This window comes from Malaclemys terrapin, chromosome 18, assembly GCF_027887155.1.
Source record: "Malaclemys terrapin pileata isolate rMalTer1 chromosome 18, rMalTer1.hap1, whole genome shotgun sequence".
NCBI lineage: Eukaryota > Metazoa > Chordata > Testudines > Emydidae > Malaclemys > Malaclemys terrapin.
This window is the reverse complement of record NC_071522.1, coordinates 3,581,245-3,603,889: the sequence shown is the minus strand read 5'-3', so window position 1 is coordinate 3,603,889 and position 22,645 is coordinate 3,581,245. Positions and strand designations below refer to the sequence as shown.

At 42.2% G+C, this 22,645-nt stretch overlaps 1 protein-coding gene across 3 annotated transcripts; it reads left to right on the top strand.

Moving 5' to 3' along the window:
* The first annotated feature begins 75 nt into the window (after positions 1-75).
* Positions 76-22,477, top strand: LOC128825478 (uncharacterized). Of its 3 annotated transcripts, none has more exons than XM_054007985.1 (19): positions 76-149; positions 1,055-1,193; positions 1,687-1,829; positions 3,167-3,284; positions 4,198-4,326; positions 4,451-4,677; positions 5,196-5,295; positions 5,636-5,707; positions 6,494-6,633; positions 6,941-7,094; positions 8,998-9,073; positions 11,837-11,926; positions 12,305-12,395; positions 14,990-15,079; positions 16,080-16,108; positions 18,093-18,184; positions 19,382-19,480; positions 20,826-20,920; positions 21,867-22,477. In XM_054007985.1, the coding sequence occupies exons 1-19, from the start codon at positions 84-86 to the stop codon at positions 22,086-22,088; spliced, it is 2,172 nt and encodes a 723-aa protein (XP_053863960.1). In that variant the 5' UTR covers positions 76-83; the 3' UTR covers positions 22,089-22,477. The 3 variants fall into 3 exon arrangements, with proteins under 3 accessions (XP_053863960.1, XP_053863961.1, XP_053863959.1); XM_054007986.1 differs by having other exon boundaries at positions 5,633-5,707; positions 19,388-19,480; XM_054007984.1 differs by having other exon boundaries at positions 5,633-5,707.
* The last annotated feature ends 168 nt before the right edge of the window (positions 22,478-22,645 follow it).

Here is a 22,645-nt window from a genome sequence, read left to right as displayed (position 1 = left end):
GACTAGAGACAGCCTTGGTAAAGTCTGCTGTAGCAACAGGCCCTAGCAACGGCGGGACTCCTCTGCTGAGACAGCCCGAAGCAATGGCAGGTGGCTCAGGAACTCTGACATGGCTACAGAAAGCCCGAAATCACATTGAGAACTCACAGGTATGGTAGAATGAGGCACGAAAAGTCAGGACAGATCCTGAAGGACCAAGAAGGGGTTTAAAGTTTGGACTTTCTTGATCTTGGGCCAGAGAGCTGTGACCAAATGCTGGAATTTACATTTCCTGAGTCCATGGCCCTGGGAGGAGGGATTGTCTTGCAGTTAATATCAAGGGGTTTTGGGGATGTGGGGCTGAGCCTCCTGCACCTTGGGCTAAAATAACGGACTGTATACAATAGTCTTGCGCCATTGGGTCTGAATTGCAACAGTCAGTTATAGGTTTCTGCTAAAGCCAGAGGCAATTTGATGTGAGCAAGCTTCAGAAACATAGAGCAACCAGCACAAAAGCCAGAAAGCCCCCCTGCTAGAGAAACAAGCAAGACAATTGCCTGTAAAAATACCCAGTGATGTGACTACTGCAAAGGTCGGAGTCACAGAGGGACATTTTGGAGCTGTACTTACTAAGAAGGCAGCAGCTGTCCTGATGGAGGGCTCTCTAACCTGCATGACCTCTGTGACCCCATGTGCTGTGCCTACAGCATCTGGGCTATCTGTAACCCTGCTGTGCCTGTCTGTAACGAAATCATCTACAACACTTGAGTCCCCTGGAGGCCCAAGGATAAAGCCTCTGCACTGCCACTTTCTAGGTCTTGTACACACTGTTACAGTGACAACACCCTGCCAGAGATGGCGGTTGACAGGAATTCTGTAAATCTCAGGGGGATTATTGTTAGGCTTGAAGGAATGCCTGCCAGAAGGGAGTTTGTGGAGGCCACCCCCAAGGCACACATGCACCTCTGTATCCCTCTTCCTGACCCATGGAGAGCGTGGCTGTCTTCACACATTTGAGATGAACATCTAGGCCCAAGGGAGGCTGGCCTAACAGAATCCCCTCTATGCCGGGCAGGAATGGCGAGACTTCACGGCACGGTTATGTGATGCTGCCCAGCAGCAGATGACGGAGAGCCACGTCCATTTCTTCACCGACCTCTCTGCGGCAGAGAAGGCTTTCGTCCTACAGCGAGCTGCCAAGGCCATCCAAGGAGGTAACAGGTTGGGAAGAGAAGAATATCCAGTCTCCCTCTTCCTTCAACTTCTAGGTTACCATCTGGTTGTTTCATTTTTTTCCTTTCATCAAAGTACTTTATTTCGTTGTGCAGATCAATAAGGTGCCCATTAACCTTTGGCTTCTTTCCTAGTACCTGTATGGGCATTTATACCATGCCTATCACTGTTGTATCTGAATACATGGAGTTTAGCTGTGTAGTAATCGTGGCAAGATGCACACTTCTACTGCGTTGGCACGACGGCTTCTGCTAGTATTTTACTTGCTGTGTAACACAAATGCTGCACTGCAAGAGAAAATGCCAAAAGGCTTGAGCCCTGCTACAACAATATCTGGTGACTGTATTTTGTTACAATAGTTAAATGTTAGCCATACACTCATAGCTAAATCACTGAGTTACACAGCCCTATTTATTTTCTGGTTGTCTTACCATTATCCTGATAAACACTGAAGAAACCTTCTGACTGTTTCAGGAGACCCGTATAATGCCCTGATGTCTCAAGTTAGCACTTGCCTAGAGGAGCAGCTGTATATTCAAGTTGCTCATGAACTGCAAGATGGTGATCGTCTGAAAAACAAGTCAGCCCTGGTTCTGAGTCACATCAAGAATGGAGTGGTACATTTACTTATCTTTTTCTAAGAGGGTTATTTGATTTGCATGAAAATTCAAAATAAAGGACTAATGTGACCTGCAACTGTTCCAAACTGATCGTTTCACAGTCTAAAGACAAACAAGTTTCCTTTGTAGTCCTTCATCTATATTGCTCCAATGGCATGAAATTTGCCAAGAATCCACCTTGTGATTTTGTCCTCAAGGTTGTAGACCAAAACTGCCGCTCTGGGACCCAAGTGGCTCAGGGCTCTCTATTTCTATTTGCAATCTAAGATGTGTTCAACGTCATCACTGCAGAGGTCCCAGTTCAGTCCCTCTTGACTTACACTTTAGAATCTCCATCATTCTGCTCAGGAAAGACCAATACCTTCTCTCCCAACTCCAAACGCTGGTACGTGCCACCCTGTCCTTTCCTTAGCACTTGGCAAAGTTCCATTCTGATCTTGGACCTTCTCTCCACCCTCACTCACCTAGGTGCACAGGTCACCTCCCAAACAAGTCCATCTGAAGGGACTATGAGGTAAATCAGTGCTTCCTGTTCACTGAAACTCTGATTATCTCTTATCTATCCACAGCAGAGGTGCTGCCAGCAACCTAGCCAGTTCTAAACTATCAATGCCCCATGACCCACTCCACAGCACAAAATGAACCAGAATAAATCCACTCATCCTTTCCCTGCCAAATCTTAAGGAGATGGAGCAATGCACAGACCTATAAACCAACAGTCCTGCCTAGTGCCTGCAGGTCATTAATCAAATTGCACACCAGCCTGACAGCTGCTGTATACAACTAACTTAGGCAGGAATGGGCAAACCAGACAGACAGCAGGCAGGATGGAAAAATCTGAATCAGGCTGATTTCCCATCGGCAGTTCTTATTCTTATGCTTGAAATGAGTTCACTTTCCTCCTGCTGTAACACTCTTGATTTTGAAAACTGTACATAGTTCAGTGGTTATAAATGGCTAAGTGACTTGCCCAAGGCAGTACAGCAAATCTGTAGCAGAGCTGGGAATAAAACCCAGATGTCTGATTCCCTGTCCTTTGCTTTAGCTATAAAATATAGCTGACACCAGGCGATCTGAAACCCTAGATTTAATTATCCTCCTTATTCTAAGTGATTTTACAGATAAGGAAACTCATCTTCCCACTAGGCCTTCCACCTGCAACAGATACTAGGCCTGCTTCTATATACCTCATGTCTGAAAACTCCCTCTGAGTGGTTTCACTGGATTCCATGACTATAGCAGGGGTCCATATCATATAGAGGGGACACTTTGTTCTTATACTGAAAGGCTTTAATTTAGAACTTAGCTGCTATCAATTGTGCATTATTTTTCAGATGCATTTGCTGGAGGAAAGGCCAGCTCTGAAGGGGAAATTACAAGCTTTTTTCAACCAGCCCCTCCCTGCAGACTTGAGAAGGCTCACCTGGAGGCTCTACCTGTCTAATACCAAAGGTATTTATTGATTTCAATGGTTCCTTCTTTTGTTATAAAATATTTGACCATCCTAACTTCTGGGCACGTTCAGAAATCAATCTATCCTATCTACGCCATTCACGTGTGGTACGACATATAGGGATTAATATCTATCCACAACACAAAAGACAGGGTACCTGGAGACTGCTGTTCACAGTCTGAACAAATAAATAAATGGAGATATACCTATCTCATAGAACTGAAAGGGACTCCGAAAGGTCATAGAATCCAGCCTCCTGCCTTCATTAGCCGGACCAAGTACTGATTTTGCCCCCGATCCCTAAATGGCCCCCTCAAGGATTGAACTCACAACCCTGGGTTTAGCAGGCCAATGCTCAAGCCACTGAGCTATCCCTGCCCATTTACATTTTACAATGACAAGTGTAAAAAGCTCCACATGGCTAGTCATAAAAATCCAGTGGTTTTATTTTGTTGTTCCTTTAAATGACACACTGGAAGGGGCTTCTGGGAGGCCCTTGCTAAAATTCTGCCACCAAATTGAAGAGAGGGTTAGGGCGATCTCCCTCCCTTATTTATTCCTGGGGCTCATAAAATACTTCTGAAGAGCACCTTTCTTGCCTTTGGAATGGATCGGTTTGCTCCAATTATTTTCAGAAGTGATCTCGCAGGGTAGCGCAGTCATTACACACATGGAGTCAGCTTCTATGATAATTTGCATCCTGTGCAGCTCCACTCAAATCAATGGCCCAGGATATAAATCAGTACAAAGTTTAAACAAAGATTATCATGAATGTAAGTGGGTTCAATTGCACAGAGAGATCTAGTAGTGTGTTAATAAGAAATCTGGTGAAAAATGGGAACACATTAAAGATCACGCAAAAACTGAATCCTGTGGCTCCTTCATGGCCTCCCTTCTTGTTCTTCTTTCCAGCACGTATGGAGTATCTGTCCCAAGTAGCAATGAATAAAGCTAAATCCCCAAAGGACCGGGAGATTTTCCTGAGGTCTCAGGCTCTGTTGTCCACCGAACCCACTTTCCAGCACCTGAAAAATAACAAAGGTGAAGTCATTTGTGGTCATCTTGTGATTGTGAAGCCGTGACCTTTACTTTTTGCAACTAATAAAAGATTGTATACAATACCAGGAAAAAAAGGACTCCGAAAAAGTTGGGGTTTTTATTTCAGTTGCAGCACGAGCCCTGAGGAACATTCTCTCTTATTACCATAAGCTTCAAGGCACAGCCATGAATCTGCCCGACACAGACTATTTTTTACTGGTGCCTCTGCTGCAAGTCGTCCTAGACGCTGCTGCACCCAGCCTATCTTTGGACTCCATTTCTGCTGTTCTGGCTGAAGAGTTTATCACGTTCATGAACCTTCGACCTCAGTTAATGAGGCTCTCCTCCACCAAGGTAGAGTCAAATGCCTCTCCCCTTTTCAGGCCTATCCACCTCTGGAGAAAGAGGATGCAGCTGTCTACAGAGGCTTCATTGAGTCCATGTGACTGGGATCAGAGCCAAATCATTCCTCTCCATCCTCCTCCATGGATCTCCTACCCTTGGCTGCTCCTCACAGCTCAGGCTCCTATACCACACGCATAGTCCCCTACAAACATGTGATGAAATCTGGACTGGTTGTGCCCTACGTAGAATCAGGGGAAAGCTGCGCACCCACCCTCTTCAGTTTCTCTCGATGACCTTAATAGACAAGGAGTTGCCACACACTGTGCCATTCGTTTGCCTTAGAAATTGTTTCCCTAGAATAAAACAGCTTGGGTTAGAGAGGCTAATGGAGCATCAGGCATTTTCCTTAGTTCTGTACAGCACCTTTTCTGTGAGCTGTATAAAGGAAAGACGTCAATAGGACATAGTGTCCCTTCCTCTCAATGCATTTTAATTTCTCACACAGATGCTGTTATTTCTTGTTCTAGGATCCCGCCAGTGCCAATATATTGGAGGAAGCAACCTCAATGTTAGAGCAAAAGGACAGGGACCTGGCCAACATCATTCGAGGCATTTACAGTCAGACAGGTAATTTTGCTGTGTAGTGAATAAAATAACAGAAGTATTATGTGGTAATAATTGCCCACTCTCTAGGAGGTGAAACAAAAAGCCTGATCTTCCTTCACTTTGGGATTGATACGCTGTTCATTATCTCGGCGAAAAGCTGTTCTATTAATCAGAGCCTCAGCTGGTGTCCATCGGTAGAGCTCCATTGGATCTGGCCCTATATAAAGTGTAAATGTAAATACAGTCACCAGCTCATGAGACAACTAGCACATTAGTCTCGGAGCTTGACTGAAACTTCATATAAATTCCAACCGTTATGCAAAATCTACTTACCTTGAACTCTTTCATTGTGTCCTAGCAGAGAAGCCTCAGGAACCCCTGCGGAGGGCACTGCAGCACATGCTCCAACCAGCCATCAGTACCGTCTTTGTGGGTAAGGCCCTTTCTGAGGTTTTCAAATGAGTCACAAGCCAACTTCTTCCAATCCTAAAATGAATCGGGCTTTGCCACATAAGGACTAGCTTGTAAGAGAACAAAGAATGTTGTATATGAAGAACAGTGGTACGAGATATTCCCTCCAATGGGAGGGAAGACAGAGAGATAGGGCCAAATGTATCACTGATATTAGTAAAACGGAAGTCATTAATTTGGTCCTTAGGGTATAGCTACACAGCAGTCCATGGTGTAATTACAGCACAGGTAGACATACTCAGATTGACTTTACCCACACTAGCATGGCTAAAAACAGCTGTGTAAACACATTAGCATGGGCTTCAACTCCAGCTGTATAAGCACACGGAGGACCCTAGGTACGTGCTCACAATGCTAGCCCGTGCTAACGTCCATGCTATTGCATCTCCACTGCTATTTTTAGCCAACCTTGCATGGATAAATCTAGCTGAGACAATCAAACCTCAGATCATCTCTGGAAAGGAAACAAGAGTCAATCTGCCCACAAATCCACCCAAATGAAGCAATTTAGAAATTAACATTTGCTCAGCTATCACTCTCCCCTTTCCTACTCATTCTGGGGAACAACAAGCAACCAGTAGCAAACAGAGACGTAGAACGAGAGTCTGAGTTATCCATAGTCTCCTGGCAGAGGAGTGATTGTACAGCTCATTCCTGTAATGACCAGCAGACCTTCCAAACTCGGTGCATCTCATGCATACAAATATCCCTGCCTGTAGTAAAAGGGTCACTCTGCAACTTTTCACAGGCTACCTGACTATGGATACATTGCTTTATGTCTGGGACCAGGTAATCATTGGACTTGATCAGCCATCATATAACTGCCTCCCTGCATTCAGCACAGCCTTCATCTTATTGCTTCGGGACTATCTGAAGACATGTCAGTCGGTAAGTGTCACATTTCCTTTCTCACAAAACATGCAGTTTCATTCAAGTCCATGATAACTTATTTTAGAAATCATAATTTGGGGTAAATAAAATGTGGAGCTAAAGAGACAAAGACTGTGTTTAACACTGAGGCTAGGAGGTGAGTCAGTGACAAAAAGAAAGATTAAAAAAATAAGTTCAACAGCATCCTGACACAGAAGAGGGTGCACAGATATAAAGGAAGGGCAGGGAGGAGATGCTACAAAAGCTCACATCAACTGCAATTCATTTTACTGGGCCATAAATCACTGCTTATTATTTGGTTTAGCCAGACCAGATGGAAGCAGCTCTAAGGACTCAAGGGCCAAATTTATCTGTGCAAGAATTTCAAGACGTGATCAGAAAACACTTCTTCAGAGAACTGTCCAGCCAGCTACACCGAGATGACAGTGACCCCTTCCCAGTCCATGATCCCACACAAGGTGAGATCACATCCTGCACCTGGGACTGCACAAGACTTGCACCTGGAACAGGTGTAACAAGAACAACATATCCATCTAGATGCAGTATGCCCATGAAGCAGGTGGATATTCCAATACTTAGATTCACCAAGCCAGCATAAAACAGCTTCTTTATTACCTTACTGGTTACACTCAGAAGTCCAAACCACACAGTTCCTTTAAAGTGATCCAGCCTCAGGCCTCCATCCAGGTACTCAGATCAAATATGATGAAAATTTCTGTAAATCTTATTTCATCATATTAAAGGAAAGGTTCTACCAATCCCAAAGGATTGGACACATCACCTCCCAGGTTATTGAATGTTTCAGATCTTACCCAAATACACGCTACAGCAAATTCTTATTAACTAAACTAAAATTTATTAAAAAACAAAAGAGAGAGAGTATGGTTAAAAGATCAGTATACATACAGATATGAGTTCAATTCATTGCGGTTCAGATTCATAGCAGAAATGATGAGCTTTGTAGTTGCAAAGAGTTCTTTCAGAAATAGTTCATAATTTATAGTCCAAATGTCACATTCAGGGCGTCCCAGCATAACTGGGACCTCAGTCTTGCGACTCAAACTTCCCCCGATGAAGCCTAAGCAGATCTGAGATGACAGAATCAGGACCCAAGGATCTTTTATACAATTTCATGACTTTTGACAAGTTGGAGTTCCTCAGAGAACAAAAGGTCATTAGGATAACTTTGAAGGAGGTCCAACACCGGTACCTAGCTATACGAATTATCAAAAGGCCATTTGCTTGTTCCTCCACCATTCACACTACATTTAAAAAAGAGATGAACACCGAGATAGCCCATGTTTGCAATTAATTTAAATGATAGGATGTTCTTTTGACCTCTGAATTATCAGAATACAGCACAGACAGGGACTATTGATAACATTGTGGACCCTATTCATACATATGTAAATACACAAAAATCTCCCCACGTCTTTTGAGGGTTATTTATTTTGCAGGATGTTTAACCCTTTCTAGCCATGCGTCACAACTAGCAAAACCACCACAATTAAGGAGTTGTTATAGCATAGTCTGGTCTCACCTGTGCAGATGGACCCAAATTATGTTTTAACCTTGTTAGTGGACTGTGCTACCGCTCCTATCAGATCCATAAGACAATTCAGTAACAGGCTCATACCAGGCAAATGCAGAACTAGTTATAAGACAGAATACTACCATGATGTAACAAGACATGATAGATCTTGGTTTATAGACAAGTACTATGTTTCTCCTATATCCAAAAAAGGAACCATATGCTCTCAGTCTTATTCCAGACTACAGGAAAAACAGCAAGAAAGAAAAAGTAAAGTCTCAGCGAGGAAGAGCACAATGCATGTATCTCCTCTGTACACGCTGCAGCAACTCTGAGAAGAAAATGGCCACTGCCTCTGCACTTAGGCACAGTTCTTACAAATGTAAAAATGCAGAACACAGAAAATATAACCAGCACTACTGTCCCTTAAAAACCCCTGACTTCCTGTTCCACGGGAATGCTATCCTGCCAGTAGAGAAGGAAGTTGGTAAATAAATGCTCTTAAAACAACCTGAACAAGAAGCCCCAATAACTGATGTTTGATACGTACATTACCAGTGATTTGTTAGCAGATTTCACAATATTTTCTAAAAGTATCTTTCAGCCACAAATATTTGGAATTTTTCTGGAAAATTCTATAATCAGGCTATTGAATATATACATGTGCAGATTAAGCACTATGTACTCTGCATGGAACTTCTATCAACTCAGATCTAGCTTCATGTCTAACATGTCTGTGGGAACTGATGCTGTTGTCTGGCTATCTCTGTGTGCTCTTCAGAAAGCTGACAATTGCCATGTTCTCACTGTTTTTATTTTCCTTTCCACAGCTTTGCCTCCCTGGAGCTACTTGTGCAGAGTACCAGTACCTCCAAGAACCAGAGCTCAGGACAGAAGACAAGCAAGGTAGCTCTACTAGGCATTACTGTCACCTGCATATCACAGGGCAAGATCTTTCTTACCAGGACTTTGAGTCATATTTAGAGACGATAGTAGATGTAACTATACAGTACTCATCTATTTCTCAACATTACTGCCAGGGCTGTGACTATTAAAATGGCTAGTTCAGTCCAAGATTGGTCAAGACTGCTGCCTTTAATATCTCAAATGGCCCTGAATGTACCATACCTACCCCGTGAAGCAGTACAGACCTGGGGGTGCTATCAATTACACAGCCCAGCAAGGGCATGGAGGGGAAGGCACCAAGAGCAGTTTTCAAAGGGGAACAAATATACATTTCTACATTACAGAAGAAATCATTTTTGCAGGGGGCACTATACCATACACGAGCGCGGGTGCAAAGCAGCTGCATCCTTGCCTTGCTCTACCTTCAGGGCTGGGATAGAGGAGATGCAGGCTGCCTATTAAAAAGGGTTAGAGAGCTGTAAACCAGCAGAGTCTGTCAGCGTACTCCAAGACATGGGGTTTTCCTCCCAAGTGTTTATTGGCAGGAGTTGGAGGTAAACAGGTTTTAATCAAATGATTTTAAGCCAACAACTATCAAAAGTCCTTGATGTGCTGCCACCAAAAAAAAATCCTCTAAAGCTTAGTGCCCAGTTCCGCCTCCTTGGCGAGGCCGGGCTTAGTCTGTTTGCTGCTAACCAGAGGTCTCCTACTTCTGCCTGGGAGACACATTTATGGCATTCTGCTGCATTGGGCTCCTGATTGCTCCCCTCAGGAGCCCCACCTTATTAGACCAACAGCTTTCACCTGTGCAGCTATGAGCCATAAGAGACTTGAGCAGAGAAATTAACTCTCCATCTGCTGGATTCAATGTGGGACCTCCCAGTGCCCTGAGTATTTTGTGCCTAACTTTAAGGGATCCACTGTAAAATTTATTAGAAAGGGGGGGGGGCAGTTAGAATTAGATTTTGACTCAACTCTTGCAATGAGCTTCATGCAGGCAGAGGCCTCCAGAGAGCTCATTGCATAAGCCTGGGAGTAGTTTCACAGTTTTTCTGTTGGTAAATTTTAAAGAAGAGAGTTGAAGGGAAAGGGGAATTTAAATCTTTTCTTAAGGTGTTTGGGTCACAAACCCAACAACACTGGGCTAAGTGTGTGTGAGAGCCAGAGAATGAAATTGATTGTAAACAGTGAAACTGGTCCTTCTAGCTTCATTATTATCCAACTTCCACGAACAGCAAAAAATATACAAAGATTCCCACTTTATATCTGGAACTGAAACAGATTTACCAGCCTTACCTCTAAGGAGCCTAGGGGATAATACGCATTGGAGGCCCTGCAATACAGGCCTGTGATTTCCTATCCACCCTGTGGGTGGATGGAGTTAGAGAGCCTGTCTCAACCACTGACTTTACAAGTTTCTCTCCCTCTTCCCCCAATCTCCTAGAATGTCCTTCCCTAAATACAATCATTAACAAAAAACTTTAGCACCATCCACTGGCAGCCTCCCATACTCCACTTTATTATCAATGCTATAAGTATGCTAATGAGCAAATCATTACCCACTAAGTGGTTTTGTCAGATTAATGCTCTCTGCTGAGCAGATGACTGAGCTGAAGTCCTGCTATTTACACACTACCATATTTAAACCTAACCCTAGCAGAACAATCAGAATTGAAGTGTTGTAGCTGTGTTGGTCCTGGATATTACAGAGACAAGGTGGGTAATATCTTTTATTGGACCAACTTCCATTAGAGAGAGACAAGCTTTTGAGTATACACAGAGCTCAAACAAGACCTGAAGAAGTTAGTCCAATAAAATATATTACCTCCCCAATCTTGTCTCTTTAATCAGAATTAAATGCAGTTTTACTTCATCTTCTGCATTTATGGGAACTCCCTGCAAGCCTGGTGCATCTTACATGTTCCAGGAACCAAAACAATGTAGAATTCTGGAGACCTTTCCCAGGCACATTTTGGGGAAGGAAATTCACTTGCAACTAGAAAAGGGAGAAATGGAGAGTTTAAATAACATTCATTCTGTGCTGTTCATCTAGAGTCCACGCTTGCTCTGCTGATCAGTGGCTTCTTTTAAGTAGCACTATGCACTGTAGTGTCCTAAAGGGACATGGGAAAGCAAAGCAGCAGTTGCACTGGGTGTATATGGTCAATTCAATTCTAAGATTCTTCTCCTTGCTCTTAGAAGTGCTGATCGGTGGACCCCATTTACATACACAACTCCCTCACATGCACACACACATCCAGTTGTGATTGTATCAGGATCTAAGCTTGAGGCATCTGACTCATAGCCGGTGGTTGCATTGTTAACTCTTAAACGTTTTGCAGTGAGTGGTGTATATCCCTACTGCGCTAGGATATGAGGTGATAACTTCTTTCCTTTCAGGAGAAAAGGTTCTCACTAATGCATTCACTGGCGTTAGCTCAGTGGTGTGCAGTTACTTAATGCAAGTGCCAATAAGGAGATCAAGCCCAAGAGCATACTCCTGGCTCCCCAGGCCTCTAGCCAGCAGTGCTTGCCTTCTTGAGGAGCAGACCAAGAAAAGACAATCTAAGCAAGAACACCAGCTTCAACGCCATGTGCAGGATTACCCTTGAAGCCAGATATAAGACTCGGAGGCACTGAAAGGAATAAAACTGTAGGGGGAAGGAAAAGGTATACTTGGAGCTCTGTCTTGGATGTAGAAGTAGAGGTGGAAACCCACACATACTTATTTAAAACAAAAAATCAGTATGTTCTGGTTTGCAGAGCGGAGCGTGAGATGCTTCAAAGGCAGCACATGGAGAGACTGAAACAGGAAGAAAGGTTGCAAAGGTTTAGAGAAGAGGAACAAAAGAGGTAAAAAGACAAAAAACAAACTCAAAACAATCCTAGTCTTCCCAGATATAGGACTACAATTACACTTCCCCATCACACTGCTCCCCTTTATGGCTCTCTCCTCTTAGCCCTTTGGCTCCCCATCACATGCCACCTTGTCTGATTCCCGTCAAAGAATCTATTTTACTGCTAACTAGCAGCATGGAGGTGGCTGTATCCCTTCTCCAAGCACTCATTTTTCATATAATATATAGTGGCATGCAGGGGGGCATCTTAAACAGCGTCTGAAAACCCTCCTGTGATGCATAGTTCAGAAACTCCTCCCAAATATGTTAAGTGATCTACACTTTTTAAAAAATAGTCTCGCCATCTTAAATTAACTATTTAATGAAATTATAGGCAACAAGAGAGCAGACTACTACAGCTTCTGGAAGAGACTAAAGGAACCTTTGAAGCACAAAGGGTCTATCTGGAAGAACAACTATCACAGGTACTATTTGGAGAAACGGAGAGGAAGAGGAACTGCATGGCTGATACAGGATATGAGCCAAACTGGAGTTGTGATTACCTCCTCACACCCCCTATAGCAGCAACTGTAGAAATAACATGCTTTCAGCCATAAGCCCTTACATTTCTACAGAACTTTATTCTGAAGGATCCTAAAAGGCTTTAGTCTGCAATGTATCAGGGTCACTTTCCTCTTCACAGAAACATAGTCTCTCTGTGGTGGGATACAGCAGTTAATCTCTAGCGGTAGCACCACACAACAAGGTCCTTAGGAAGAGAGGAAAAGCTTCTCCAACTGAAGCTGCAGAAGGAACTTAGTTACTGTAGGCAACATGCAATTATTTGAGTTGAAACATGGCCTGGATATCACAGCTAACTCTTCTACTCTAGGGGAGGGATAGCTCAGTAGTATGAGCACTGGCCTACTAAACCCAGGGTTGTGAGTTCAATCCTGGAGGGGACCATTTAGGGATCTGGGACAAAAATCTGTCTGGGGATTAGTCCTGCTTTGAGCAGGGGGTTGGACTAGATGACATCCTGCAGCCCCTTCAAACCCTGATATTCAAAATAAATAAATACTCTTGCAAAAGATGCCATCAGATATTTAATGACAAGTTAATTTGTATGTATTTTTGTCTAAAGGTGGCACCTCCAATAGCACATCAGCTCCCTTGTCCCCCACTGTCCTAATATGGAATTCTTAATAAGAACCCCAGAAATCTGCCTAACATAATTTTAATTCCCATAGGATACAAACCCCAGCATCATTATAGAAATTAGGGCTGTCAATTAATCAGAGTTAGCTCACACGATTAACTCAAAAAAATTAATCATGAGTAAAAAAATTTATTGTAGTTTTAATCGCACTGTTAAACAATAGAATACCAATTGAAATATATTAAATATATTGGATGTTTTTCTACATTTTCACATATATTGCATTGTGTGTTGTAATTGAAATCAAAGTGTATATTATTTTTATTAGAAATATTTGCACTGTAAAAATGATGAACAAAAGTAATAGTATTTTTCAATTCACCTCATACAAGTGCTATAGTGCAATCTCTTTGTCATGAAAGTGCAACTTGCAAATGTATATTTTTTTTGTTACGTAACTGCACTCAAAAACAAAACAATGTAAAACTTCAGAGCCTAAAAGTCCACTCAGTCCCCTACCTCTTGTTCAGCCAATCGCTAAGACAAACGAGTTTGTTAACATTTACAGGAGATAATGCTGCCTGCTTTTTATTTACAATGTCACCAGAAAGTGAGAACAGGCATTTGCATGGCATTTTTGTAGCAAGGTATTTACGTGCCAGATATGCTAAATATTTCGTATGCCCCTTCATGCTTCAGCCACCATTCCAGAAGACACGCTTCCAGGCTTATGACGCCCGTTAAAAAAATGTGTTAATTAAATTTGTGACTGAAGTCCTTGGGGGAGAACTTTATGCCCCCTGCTCTGTTTCCCCTGTATTCTGCCATACATTTCACGTTATAGTAGTCCTGGATGATGACCCAGCACATGTTGTTCATTTTAAGAACACTTTCACTGCAGATGTGACAAAACGCAAAGAAGGTACCAATGTGAGATTTCTAAAGATAGCTACAGCACTTGACCCAAGGTTTAAGAATCTGAAGTGCCTTCCAAAACCTGAGGACGAGGTGTGGAGCATGCTTTCAGAAGTCTTAAAAGAGCAACACTTAGATGCGGAAACTACAGAACCCAAACCACCAAAAAAGAAAACCAACCCTCTGCTGGTGGCATCTGACTCAGACAATGAAAATGAACATGTGCCGGTCCGCACTACTTTGGATGGTTATCGAGCAGAACCTGTCATCAGCATGCACATGTGCCCTGGAATGGTGGTTGAAGCAGGAAGGGATATGAATCTTTAGTGCATCTGGCACGTAAATATCTTGTGACGCCAGCTACAACAGTGCCACGAGAATGCCTGTTCTCACTTTCATGGAGCTTTTGTAAACAAGAAGCAGGCAGCATTATCTCCTGCAAATGTAAACAAACTTGTTTATATTAGCAATTAGCTGAACAAGAAGTAGGACTGAGTGGACTTGCAAGCTCTAAAGTTTTACATTGTTTTATTTTTGAATGTGGATTTTTTTGTACATAAGTCTACATTTGTAAGTTCAACTTTCATGATAAAGAGATTGCACTACAGTACTTGTATTAGGTGAATTGAAAAATACTATTTCTTTTGTTTTTTTTACAGTGAAAATATTTATAATAAAAATATAAAGTGAGCACTGTACACTTTGTATTCTGTGTTGTAACTGACATCAATATATTTGAAAATGTAGAAAACATCCAAAAATATTTAAATAAATGGTATTCTATTATTGTTGAACAGTGCAATTAATTGAGATTAATTTTTTTAATTGCTTGACAGCCCTAATAAAAATGTTTTCTGTGCTTGTTCTCTTGTAGTGTTGCAACAGAATTTTCACTGACCTTTGCCTTCCTGGTCACTGCTGGTAAACTAGATGCCAAAAGACACAACTGGCTTTTGATGTCTAGACTATTTACTCACTTTTGCCATCTCAAATTACATCTTCCAGGAGAAACAATTGCGCTATGAAATACAGAGGAAGGCAGAGGCACAGATCAATGGTCTGCAAGCTGAAATCAAAAGACTCACGGAGAAGAGGGTAATAAAAGAGCTAAATTTATTAAAATGAGCCCAAATGGACACTGCTAAGTACTACAGGTCATAAAGAGCCCATGAGAGCTCATAGCCAACTCTTAAGAACATTCTGTTTAGAAATGTTGATGCTTAAATAATTTATTTTTCTTCCCTCATTATCATCAGGCACTTATACATGAAAACAAGGTCTTTACTAATTAAGCTTTTGTTATTCTCCATCTTATTTTTTTAATTCCATTTGTGACATTATAATCATTTCCACAGCAACCAGTTTATAATCCTTAGAAACTTGTGATAAAGTTTGCTAGTTTGGGTTTTTCTGATTAGCATCTTTGTCTTATGTCTTGGCCTTGAGGGATTCCAGTCAATGGAGAAACTATATTTGAATTAAATTAGTCTTTTATAGTAGCTGGAGCAGAGGGCTAAGGGCTCAATACTCCTGGATTCTAATCCTGTCTCAATATATGTCTTTTTGCAAGTCACAGATCCCTTCTATGCCTTAGTTTACACATCTCTGAAGTAGGAATAGTAACTACTACAGCATATCCCACTGGGGTTATGAAGTTTAATATTTATATGTGTTCTAAGATATCTGAATGAAGGGCAGTATAGAAGAGCAATTTATTATAAATAACCTAATTTAACTCCTTTCAATCTTCCAGATTTATTAGTTACCCATAGAGAAAACGTACTTATCTGGTGCTGCATTGATTCTGCCTTGTACTACCATTGATGCAAATTAATGTTCTGTCAACAATGCTGCCAAACAGCCCAACCTTCCAGAGCTAGCTCAGAGAACCCTTGTTCAATAGAATGGGAGAGGTATCTTTGTGGAAGGAGTGAAACTCCCCCAGGCCCACTCTGTCTTGTCTGATATTCAAAAGCTGGCCTGCCACAACTCTGACATGGGTTTTCAGGGGGAGACATAGTGAAGGCAGAAAGCTAATCTCAAAGCTGTTTAAAAAAATCTTGACTTAGGATGTTGCTTTCTGTTTCTCTTGTAGCTTTCTATTGATGCATACTCAGAGGGAAGGTAAGATGCTGTGCAATATGCTACCAAAGAGAACACTCGGGGGAGGAAGGGGGGAAATAATCTTAGTCAAGATAACATCCCCAAGACTTTCCACTGTTGTTTTATAATGCAGCAGAGTGATTAATGCCTTTAAAAAAAATCCCATATGAAATACAGCAAACTACAATGTAACAAATATTTTAACAGTTCCAGCCAAATATTTCTAAGTCATATGACCAAAAGTGGGAAGAGGATTCATTCTCCAGAACCCTGGGGCAAAATTTCCATAAAACTGGAGGACTGAATGGCTCAGGGGATTGGTAATGATATACAGCCACTTTCAGTCATTTGTTCCACTCAGACAGTATGGCCCAGTGGATGGAGAACTAGACTCAGGAGACTTGTGTTCTATTCTTGGCTCTGCCACCCGTCTGCTGAGTGACTTAGGACAAGTCACTTCACCTTGCTGGGCCTCAGTTTCTCCATCTGTAAAATAAGGACAGTGACACAAACCACTGGCTGGAAGTTGATGATAGACAAGTTAAGACTGGAAATGAGGCATACATTTTTAACAGTGAGGGTAATCATCTATTGGAACAATTTACCAGGGGCTGTGGTAGATTCTCCATCATTGCTTTTTAAATCTAGATTGGATGTTTTTCTAGAAGCTATGCCCTAGGAATGATTGTGGAGCAGTTCTCTGGCCTATGTTATACAGGAGGTTAGACAATCACAGTGCTCCCTTCTGGATTTGGAATCTATGAATACAGACGAAGATGAGAGCAGCACAAAATCATTATTATCTAAGTACTTATTGTACCTGATACATGTTTTGTAGCCCCTGTTAAATGACCTGGTGGAAAGGAGTCCTCCTCATAAACACCAACCACATAAGTAGAGCCCTGCGTGGATACAAATTTATATCCATGGATGCAGATATCGATGGATATAAACTGGTATCCGCGGAACCGCAGAGCTCTCCCGGGAACCGCAGCAGCGAAAGGAGCAGAATGTAGGGCTGCTGCTCCCAGGAGCCAGCACCCCGTGCCAGGAGCTCCCGCAGTGTGCCTGTACCACCCCCAGCCGTGCCCCCGTCCCTTCCACGCAGCTGTCTGCGTCTCCTGTCTGGTGGCGTGCGAGCCGCTTGAACACAAGAGCATGACCAGGGACAGCTGCCGGTGAGCCTGGTGCCCGGCCCAGTGGGTCGGGCTGGGGGCGGTACAGCTGCACCAGAGGCGCTGCCAGCATGGGGCGCTAGCTCCTGGGAGTGGTGGCCAAACATTCTGCTCATTTCGCTGCTGCGGTTCCTGGGATAGCCCTGAGGTTCCACGGATACCAATTTATATCCGTGGATCCGAACAGGGCTCTAAACGCAAGTGGCACTAACTGGCACCTTTAAACAGAGAGGTTAAGGATTAAGAGTGTGATTCACAAAGGGCATGGAGACTGAGCTATCCACTGCTCCCATACGGTTTCTTCCAGCTGAGGGTTATGGTACACTAGTTGGGAGTGCATGGAAAGATTGCACTGCTGCTCCCCAGGCTGTACCCATTCTATGGATAAGAGAAGACATCAGTTTTCAGGACTGTCAAGCCAACGTGTTTCATTAGCATCAAATTCACTTCAAAATAAAAACTGAAAATCTGTATTGCTTATATAGGATCCTTTTTATGTTATTTGTGATGATATGCCTCAAGCAAAAGGAAGAACTCAGGTATCATCTCTCTTCTAGCCTGATCTGGAATTCATTCACCTCTGTTATTGTCCCTCTTTATGCAAAAGTAGGTAGCACAAAGAAAGGACAGGGAGTGAAAAGGAGGGGCTGGTCTGACAATGAAAGGCAGGTTGTCACCCACCGTTGAGACAGAAAACACATTGCCTCCGTATCAGCAAAAAGGTGTGATAGAAAACAGCAGCAAAGGGACTTCAGGAAAACAAATACAGCATGTGTCACAGTGGAGTGTGCCTGTGGAATATATGAGAATGTGTCTCTCCTCTCTTATAGCCTCATAGCACCTGCACCTTCGCTGCAGTCCCTGACTCCATCTCAGATGTTGCCTCCTCAACCTTCCCCAGTACAACCACCACCTCCTACAGGTTAGCGAAAGTTACATGGCTCTTATCACGTACACACCTATATAATAAAGGCTTTGATGGGGACATGGAGAGTACCTTGGGGAAAAATCTGATCAGCTCTTATTTGTATAATCAGTGATGCTCCACATTCCTTCCAGCTTTGAAGGACTGGGGCTGCCTTTGAAATCAGTCAAACTTGCTCTTCAGTATCCCAGAGGAGTTAACTAGGTGTTTGTCTTCCCAGGAAGGGCTAACAATACTGCATAATTAACCTGTGGAACTCATTGCTACAACATATTACTGAAGCCAAGAGCTTATCAGGGTTGGGTTCTTTTTTAAAGTATCAGGCATTATATATGAATAATTAGAACATCCACAGCTACCTTAGGCTGGACTTCCCTATTCCTTTTGTGGCATTTTTCCTTGGAGGGACTTATATAGTGTAGAGCAGGGGTTCTCAAACTTAATTGCACCGTGACCCCCTTTTGACAACAGAAATTATTTCACGACCCCAGGAGGGGGGACCGAAGCCTGAGCCTGCCCAAGCTCCACTGCCCCACGTGGGGGGGCCAAAGCCTGAGCTCCACTGCTCTGGGCAGGGGGCCAAAGCTGAAACTCGAGGGCTTCAGCTCCAGACAGGGGGCCTGCAACCTGAGCCCTGCTGCCCAGGTCTGAAGCCCTTGGGCTTTGGCTTTGTCCCTGGGTAGAGGGGATCGGACTTCACCCCTGGGCCCCAGCAAGTCCAAGCCAGGCCTGCCAACCCCGTTCAAATGGGGTTGCCACCCACTTTGGGGTCCCGATCCACTGTTTGAGAACTGCTGGTTTAGAGTTACCAAATATAACCAGGATAGCTCCTTAACTCACTCACCACCAGTGGCAGCTGCTTTAGGTACAGTATAGTGCACTATTTCACTAGCCTGGAAACATTAAGCTGGAGCTATTTTTTTTGGAAGAAGCACAAGAGAGAGGGACAAATAAAAATATATACAAAGATATAAACCTTCATGTTTTGGAGCATAAGCCAGAAACTAACAGCCTGGGATTAGAAAAAACAATTGTGGAAAATCATTCCATAACTGTCCATCAGGGAGTTTCATGGAAACCTTTCCTCATCAGGGTTGAGCCTCATAACCCGTATGTTATTCATCTCTAAAGAGATTAAGAAATTTATTCCTGGCCTGAAAGGTGGTGAGTCTACATTTGTAGCCTTTGCTTTAGTTACAGATGGTACAAACAGGACCAGGAAAATTCATGGCAAAACAGCAAAAAACGTAACTCTGGATCTACTTGAACAGCTAATGCAGGCTGCAAACACAAGTAAGTAATATGGTTTTCTGAAAAGATATAAATCAAATAAAGTCCCTGAAATATCTGTTGACTGATCATATTTCTCTTTTTACCAATAGTTTCAAATATAGATTTCTGTTGTGATTAATACTTTACAGTATATATTGCATATGCTGTTTGCAGTACAGAAAAGTGACTTACCAATAACTGAAGTTTAGGTATATTGCCTCTATCCATCCATACCATGGGTAAATGGTTCAGAACATCTCCAAAACAGTGATTGGTATAGCCTTGCTCTACTTGTGCAACCCAATGGACATGTTAGACAAAAAAATAATTCTATACCGGGGGTGTCAGGTACATAATGGCTCTGGACAAATCCGGTTATGGTCACTGCACTGAAAAAAAAAAGCTGATTTACATAAATATCATAAATATAAGGATATCCCTTTAAAAGTACAGGTGAATGTTATATCTAAAATTCAGATATTACTAAATATACCCTCTGTCAGGACTGGATTAATAACCAGGACTCTAACCTCTTATGGTATTAATTGAAATTATAAAATTCCATCAAATTTTACCATTACATTGCAATATTGGAAGTTTTCTACATCTATATAGCTCCCATGCCCAATCCTCTCTTAATTTGGACTTCTTTTACTATGGCTATCTAATCTAGCTACATGCTAAGAAGAATTAGCAGTTGACTGAAGTATTTTGATAGAAAACTACTTGGAGAATTATTTGCTCTCTTCTGCATGGCTATCCAAGGAAAGGATTTATAAAGTAGAGGACATTTTCCCAACTGTTTTCAAGATGCTACAAGCTTCTGATGCTGGGCAGCGCATATCTTGATAGACAAAGCCTCAAAGTCTTTCTAGGTCCCAATTATCCAAAACAGCACTTCTATCTAGTTCTACTTCCCCACCAATGAGCCTGTTCTGAAGGAACCACACAGTTGTAAGGTTAAGAGGGTAACTGCATTCTTCTCTAGGTGAAAATATCCTTTCACTTGATGTATCTTTTCTGGCTCTATATTTGTAGCCTGCTGAACAAAACTTGCAATGATAATCAAACGTCAGTGAAAATGTAAAAATGAAGATGTTTTTTGGTTTGTTTTTTTAAATCAGCACTTTGGTGGAGCAACGATGACATCCTGTGGGTTAAAATGTAATTGTTTCTGCTTAAGAAAATAGACCCTCAGGGAAGATTCTCCAAGCCCACGTGTCTAGTTAACCCCAAAGGGAGTTGCAGGCCTGCACTGAGAGAACAGGCTCCAATGATTTACTCCTAGCATTAAAGTGGGTATTAATAGCTTATCTTGATTAAAACAACACTCCAGTGTCCAAAAGGAATTTATGTTGTTTTTCAGTTGCTAATGGGAGCAATGCAGCCGAGCAGGACTCTTTGAATGCAGCTACCAAAGAACATCTTCGGAACTATAACCAAGACTGCAAAAATGCAGAGGTATTCCATATGCTTAGTAACCCTTAGCCTCTCTCCCCTTAATAATATAACCCTATGGTTATGCAGTGTACATTTGAAGGGGAAAGTACTGCTTACCTTCTATCAGTGACTACTGCAGCAGTGTAAATGATGCAGCTATTTAATCCTCATCTCATGTTGTCAGGCCTGGACTACAAAGTTGCAGCAGTTTATATAAAGGTGTGATTTTAAAACTGATTTAACGGGGCACATATTTGCAGGTGGACTAGAATTAGATTACCTGCTTATATCTCTCGCTCTCCAGGCTGGAAGCACAACATAGGCAGTGCATTCAGCTCTTGAAACGGTTAAAGAGTGGACTGTTCTACTGAAAATGGTGAACAATTTAAGAATGGCACTGGAAGGAGACTCACCCAATCATCTTTACTGATGTAAGGTTATGACAACACAGAGCTCTGAAACATCATAAATGATGGGGAAGGAAACTCAAGAAAAAGGGCATGTGGCCCAAAAATAAGCCACCAAGTTCAGGAAAAAGTCCACCATGTTTCAATACTAATGCCCCTCCTGAAAAATAAGTGTAAGGTAATGTTTTTAAATTTAAATATATATTTGATATATATTTAAACAACCTTGCATTAGGAAATGAACAATTGGCTGGGAGAGATGGTAGTTTAAGAGGGAAACAATCCGTATTAATGCAAGTAGGTCATTAATATGCAGTAAGAGTCCACGCAAATGTTGTCAAATAAAACATTAAAAAAGTACCCTACTGCTATCAAAGTCTTAGTTTATTTTGAGATTGTTAGAGTAGTAAAATAATCCTTTTTGAAATGTTTCCAATCAAATTTTTTAAAAGTCTGTTTTACTATTTCTACAACTCAAAAGCTTCGAGTAAGATGTAAAGTATTAAATATTGCTACAATATTGTGTCTCCAATTTAAGAGTTCCTTTTTTGCTTTAATAGATTGAAGTATTTGGGCACCAGATAAACACAGAAGACAGAGAAAAAATTCCAGAACCCAAAAGACAACTACAGGAAAAATTAACTGCAGCTATCAGAAGACATGCAGAGGCCCGTTACAAAGCCCAGTTTGCAGCAAGGAGGATGTTATCAGAGCCTGATTATATGGGTGCAATGCTCTGTACCTCAGGGGAACACCCAGCACCCCCATGTTCATCCTTGTAAAATGATTGTGTGGTATCCAATGCAAAAGTTTGTCACAGTGGGTGTCTTCAGAAGGCTCATGATGCACTGAGCATTGTTGTTACAGTAATGTTATAGGTTGTAATTTCATGTATGTACTTATGAGGCTGAAAATGTACATGTATCCTCATGGCTTAAAATAAGCCCAGGCAAAAACTCCCCAAGAGCAGAGAGGCAGTTCACACCTCATCAGGGCAGGAATGGGACAAACCCAGCCCAGCCTCACAGGAAAAAAGGAATGTTAGACTCTTGAGGGAGTCACTCCCCTTCCTTTGGTCAGTTTGGAACTGTAATGAGGCAAGTATCAGGGGTAGCCGTGTTAGTCTGTATCTACAAAAACAACAAGGAGTCTGGTGGCACCTTAAAGACTAACAGATTTATTTGGGCATAAGCTTTCGTGAGTAAAAACCTCACTTCTTCGGATGCATCCGAAGTGAGGTTTTTACTCACGAAAGCTTATGCCCAAATAAATCTGTTAGTCTTTAAGGTGCCACCAGACTCCTTGTTGTTTTTGTAATGAGGCAATGCTCACCTAACTC